The following is a 4017-nucleotide window of genomic DNA, read 5'->3' as shown; positions in this document are numbered from 1 at the left end:
TTTTTGAAGCGTTCCAGGTATGGGTTCCGGGGTGCTCCCAGTTAGGTACTCCTGATCAGCGCCCAGCTACACTGTCTTCAGGCTCCCGAGCCAAGATATTCGGTGAGTTTGCTCAAACCTTGCAATTTCTTGTGTTGTATGTACGGCGGCGAGACCTCAAAAGACCTCTGACACTAGGCGATCGGTAAAAACCTTCAAGCGAAGATGCTCGCCACATACGCATTTTACAGAGTACTCCATATGTAACGTCCATCTAAACAATTCATGTGCTTCGCACTCCACACATCTACATAGCTGTTCCGGCCGCGCAGTCCGTCCAATTAACGAGGCACCTATTATACGACTCCGATGACCACTTCTGGTCCCGTCCCCTTCCTGCCCACACTGCCGCCCTATGTGATGGAGTCTGAGAGAGAGAGAGAGAGAGACCGAACAGCTGCGATAGAGCCGCAGCAATTGGCGCGCTTACCAGGTGACCCAAAACCAATTCATCATCCTTCGAAGCCCGCAGCGGCCTGCCATGCGGGAGCAGTCAAGTGCTATATCAGGATGCAGATGGAGCCAGCCAATGAGAGCCTGACCCCGTCGGAAAGGCAACGGGATGAGCCTAAAAAGGTGCGGGCGGCACGCGAATCCATGCCGCAAGTTCGCTCGCCTTTTCCACCGATCCATCCGATCCTTGTCTCCACCCGGAGGATTGCTTGGCAGCGGAGAGAGGCGGCCATTCACAGGCTGCCAGCCCAAGTGTTGTTGGTATCGTCCTGCACCGCTCATTGTACTGTACGCAGCGCTGCTGGCTGCGTACTTGCGATACAATCATCTACGCTCATACAGAACCCCCCACAGGCGGGATCCCGTAGTACCGTGGTGTATATGTATATACGAGGCTCTTGGCGGAGGGCGGGCCGCCCGTCTTTTCTTTGCAGGGTGATGACGGAAGACTCTACCGATGACCGGCCATAGAGCAATATCTCTCCCACCCCCCCGTTTTGGCTGGTTGTGGCATGTTATCATGACCTTTTCCGACCTTCGCTGAGGCTGCCGGGGGCATGGGGGCCGGGGCGGGAACTGTTGTCTGCAAGACTTGCCAACCATCCAACTAGAGTGCATGCTCCCTCAAGCCTCTCAGGATTGCAGGTGCTCGACTGCATTAGCAAGAGCTTGCGCCTTCATCTTATGCGCACCGCCCGCCCCGTCACGTCTCTCCACGTTCGCTTGCAACCACCGTTTGCTACAGGCCAGGCCTTGGGGGAAAGGTGGACTGTATATCCACCTCGGTGTGCTCGCGTGTATCAATCCCTGCGGCGGGGGGTGTTGACTCGTTGCCGATCGTTTTGATCCAGTGTGACATGAAGGTCGTGAAGGCGGGGTTCGACCGCGGACGCTTGCGGGGAGTGTTGGCGGTTGGTTCGAGAGTCGTGCCCTCATCTCCGGCTGTGTGTTGCCAAACGAATCTACACTAAAGAGGCAACCAGAGTCGCCCAGGCCCTGTAGGAGACTCCTCCAAGTAGCAGTTGCGGGGAAACCGGTTGCGCCCCCCGAATGCTGACTCTGGAACCGGGAGGTCATCGTCGCCGCCGCCGCCTTGTCATGCAAGGATAGCCCGTCTTTGGCACTGCAGGCCAACTGCGACATTTTCGAGCTGCGCACTCCGTAACGCAACACACAGCACACAGCACGCAGCACCACAGTTGCGGCAGCAGCGGCGACCCACTGTTCACGAGAACATTTGCAGGCGACGTATTCAGTAGAGTAGAGTAGTGTGGGCTGGGGAAGCGGAGGAGGAGAGATCAGGTTTCGGGTAGCGCCGAACCGGATCCCTGCAACCGCTGGCTTCAGCAACTTGGGAAGGGATGCGGTGGCGGCAATCAGTTGCCCCTGCCTCTTCAGTTGGAACCACACAGTGTCCACGATTGCTTTGAGATCTGGCCATTCCTCCCGCCCGCGGAACATGGAGCATGTGTTGTGAGTGGCGCAGTTTTGAGACGCATGCTGGTATGTACAGTAATTATGTGCTACATACAGAGTACATCCACTAAGGACCGCACTAGTGGACTTTGTACATACCTACCTACCGTAGGTATGCACATAAGGTAGGTATGTACATACATACGTATGTTGAGCATCGTCGCCGCTTGTACCTCTGCCGTATTCGGCAGCTGAACAACTGGCAATCTGGTGATCTTCGCTCTCATGCGCAAGCGGGGAGGCCCGCTGGATCCCAGAGGCCAATTCCTGACTGCGTCCTGGTTTCTCGGCAGAGCGGGATGCGACGGGAAAGGCATGCGGCTGTCGGCAAGAAAGTATATCTCCCGGGCCGGTTCGCCTCAAATGGTCTAGACCACCGGAGTGGTCTTGCTGAGACACAAGTCAGCGATTGGGCATGCTGTGCCAGGCGGGGTGACTCGAGCCTGAGAGTGTGGCAGCGTTCAGCGTGCCATTGAGACCAGTCAGCAGAGGCCGAGACAAGCTATGAACGTGTGGGACGGCACGGGAAGTTTTGGTTGCTTCGATGCTGCCGCGTCCCGCTGTTTCCGTCTGACGTTGCTACCCAGGACGATCGATCGCGCGCATGCTGGGAACCCGACAAATCGATAATGAGGGCGGCAATTCGGCGGAACCATACATCCTGTCCTTCTTTGGCCGTCGTTTTTGTCGATTCCGAATGCTTCCTTGTTACTATGTTTCCATTTATCTGGGCCCCCATCTTCTCTATTGGCAAGCGGTGTCGAGCTTGATCGATACCTGCGACCTTCTGTGTTCACCTTCGTCCAAACTGCAGGCCTGAATTACCCGTACGACAAATACTCCGGAGCATGCTTGTTCTGCATTCGGGTTAACACATCAACAAACGCATACTTTCCATGACCCACGGGGTGGTGATCAGAAGGGACTGGATGCATCGCTATCGTACCACGGGTGGCATTCAATGTCAGATGCAAGGCAACGCGAAAGCCCGTGGGTGAGCCACATGTCTCACCTGGGCCGCTTGCTCCCGTCATGTTGACGTGGATCATGGTTGGGCGGGCCCCCTGAATGCTCGGTCATCAGGCTTATGGCAGGTCTCGGAGCGCCGGAGCTTCGATCGGAGCTTCGATAATTTTAATTCAGAAACCTTGGGTATTTCAGATAGGCGCAGTACCATAATCGACAGCGTGCCGTGTCGCATGCCTCAGGTGTACGTGCCTCAGATCAGGTAGGTACCTGGTAGGTACCAACCGACCGATCTCAGATGTTTGAGATGTCATTGCATTCGGGTCGCCAGGAGATGTTTCGCAGCACCAAGATGGATTCTCGACATTTCAACCTTGTGATTCGCGTCATACTTTTTTAGCCTTGGTGCTGGATGTCAGATTGTCTAAGTTATTCTTCGATACCACCAACTTCCCTCGCGGCTGGTACTACGCCGACGGTATTCTGATACCAACCTTCGAAGGCATCTAGCGAACCCACAACCCGCATTATAGGCACATACACAGGTCACTTCGGGCATCGCGACCATCACAAGGCATGGATACCGCACGTCAAACTGTCCCGACTTTGCATCCCGTCTATAAAAAAAATACCACTACTGAGAGTTGGAAGCGTCTCTCAAGTTCTAGGTGGATAGTGCAGCAGGATGCAGGGTGTCCCGATCCGCGGCGCGTAGTAACCTGCGTGTTCATGGGCTACGCCCCAGCCGTTGAATCCTTTGGCGGCTTCTAGCGGAGCTATAAGGTTTAAATAAGGAACCAACGCCTAAGGCGTCTTGTAAAGAGGCGCCCTCTCTTTTCACCAGCCCTCATGAACACACTGTGCATACCGAAGGCGATAGGAAACCCGATAAACGCATCGGGCCGAAGTCAAGGGTGTTGCTCGACGTGTGTGACCGAGCGCATTGGGACATGGCGGCGTTTCTCTATCCCGTGGTCGTTCGCTTTCTATTATCCTTCGTGCCATCAGACCTGCTTGGGTTAAGACAGACAACCCAGGTTTCATACCTGCCCGCCTTACGCAGTAGGAGCTCAAAACATTCCT

The 4017-nt window shown here is 55.2% G+C and overlaps 1 protein-coding gene across 1 annotated transcript; it reads right to left on the bottom strand.

Annotated features, from left to right (window-relative positions):
• Nucleotides 1-1231: 1231 nt before the first annotated feature.
• MYCTH_2113028 (uncharacterized protein) lies at nt 1232-3017 on the bottom strand (the record flags this gene model as incomplete). The annotated part of the gene is made up of 5 exons (XM_003666252.1): nt 1232-1434; nt 1668-1992; nt 2110-2289; nt 2552-2679; nt 2981-3017. The coding sequence occupies 5 exons, from the start codon at nt 3015-3017 to the stop codon at nt 1232-1234; spliced, it is 873 nt and encodes a 290-aa protein (XP_003666300.1).
• Between the last annotated feature and the right edge of the window lie 1000 nt (nt 3018-4017).

This window comes from Thermothelomyces thermophilus, chromosome 6 (genome assembly GCF_000226095.1).
Source record: "Thermothelomyces thermophilus ATCC 42464 chromosome 6, complete sequence".
In the NCBI taxonomy this organism is placed as follows: Eukaryota; Fungi; Ascomycota; class Sordariomycetes; order Sordariales; family Chaetomiaceae; genus Thermothelomyces; species Thermothelomyces thermophilus.
Note: the sequence above shows the minus strand (reverse complement) of the source record. Positions and strands in the feature narration are given on the sequence as shown.